Source organism: Chaetura pelagica, unplaced genomic scaffold, assembly GCF_000747805.2.
Source record: "Chaetura pelagica isolate M959 unplaced genomic scaffold, ChaPel_1.0 scaffold101, whole genome shotgun sequence".
NCBI classification, from domain to species: domain Eukaryota; kingdom Metazoa; phylum Chordata; class Aves; order Apodiformes; family Apodidae; genus Chaetura; species Chaetura pelagica.
The window spans coordinates 6,858,293-6,859,733 of NW_009952564.1; the positions used below are offsets into that span (position 1 = coordinate 6,858,293).

Here is a 1,441-nt window from a genome sequence, read left to right on the forward strand (position 1 = left end):
AAAAAACATTTCCCAAAAATGGTGTGCCAAAAAAAAAAAAAAAAAAAAAAAAAAAAAAAAGGCTCATTATTTTTTATGACAACAATATTAAAAGAAAAAAAAAAAAAGAGTGTTACTTAAAAATAGCCAACTCTTCAATAGTTGTGTGGCAGTATATTCAATTAAATGGAATGTAGTTTTCCAGTGAGCCCATCTAGTCCTGGATTGAAGGGATGGGTTGAATTATTATTATTATTATCATGATTATTATTATTATTTTTTTTATTTTTTTTCCTATTTTTTAATCTCTATTTTGTACTCCATTCCCAGCATTATGGTGATGTTTGTTACTGTTTTTATTTTATGTTGAAGGTCCTTTTTTTCAGCTGTTTCTAAAATTTTACAAAAATGCCAGATGTCCTGTTGAAAATGCAAATCCCTTTATCAGGCCATAAATCACAACAAACCATGAATATATTTGTGTATATGTGTGTGTATATACGTTAGGCCACTATACAGTTCTTTAGCACTTCCCTTGTTGGCTTTCCTCTTCCCTCCCTTTAGCCCTACTCACAGCAGGTAGAACTGAAGTGTCTTACCTAGCATGTTTACTTTGCAGACTCAGAGCAGAGCACTGGGTCAGACACAGAGGTGCTGGCAGAAAGGACGTCCTGCTCATTTGGCTCCCATTCCGACCTTACATCTGGTGGCTCAGGCCCTCAACCTCCTCCACCTTCATCCATGGAAGAGATCCAGGTAGAGCTGCAGTGTGCTGACCTCTGGAAAAGATTTCATGACATTGGGACAGAGATGATCATCACGAAAGCAGGCAGGTAAGATACCTCTGGCTTTCTGTCTAGTTAAAAAAATAATACCAAAACAGATTAAAAGAAGAAATAAGAGTCACCCCTCTCTCCATTTTTATTATTTTTTTCCATGATAAGCCAAATTAATAAATATGCAGGAAAAATTACATGGCTTTCACAGCTGGATCCCCGACTATCTTTCTTAAGACAGGTAAAGTGTTTCATGTTACTACTTGGATCAGTGGCTGCAAAGGAGAACTGGCAGCTGCGGGAAACTACTGAGGATAGTCTTTCCTTTGAGCAAATAAATCAGGAAATTATAACTGTGCTGTTGGCTGTACTGAATTTAAGATGGGTTATGAACTTGGTGGTGAGCCACTGGAGTTTTCTTTCAAGTTCCCATAGCACTTCATGAGCCACTTGCTTTAATCTCAGACACAGTGAGGTTCAATCTCACCTTTGCACCAAACGCATGACTTCCTGCAAATCTAAATAGATAACATGTTAATGGCTTCCTGTACCAAAAACGTGTGGGCTTTGTGCTTCCATCTGCTGTTGCAACAGCTATTGGGTCAGCTGAGGTGAGGAAGAGCCACTAGTAAACCAGATGTTTATAAAAAGAAAACCCTCCCCCTGCCATGCCCTCAGCCAGGGCT

At 38.4% G+C, this 1,441-nt stretch overlaps 1 protein-coding gene across 1 annotated transcript in view; it reads left to right on the top strand.

Annotated features, from left to right (window-relative positions):
* Positions 1 to 1,441, top strand: part of TBX15 (T-box 15) — a 108,947-nt gene that overhangs the window by 67,471 nt on the left and 40,035 nt on the right. The window contains exon 2 of the mRNA XM_009993418.1: positions 599 to 812. Coding sequence (XP_009991720.1) covers positions 599 to 812 — 214 coding nt within the window. The remainder of the gene's footprint in view (positions 1 to 598; positions 813 to 1,441) is intronic.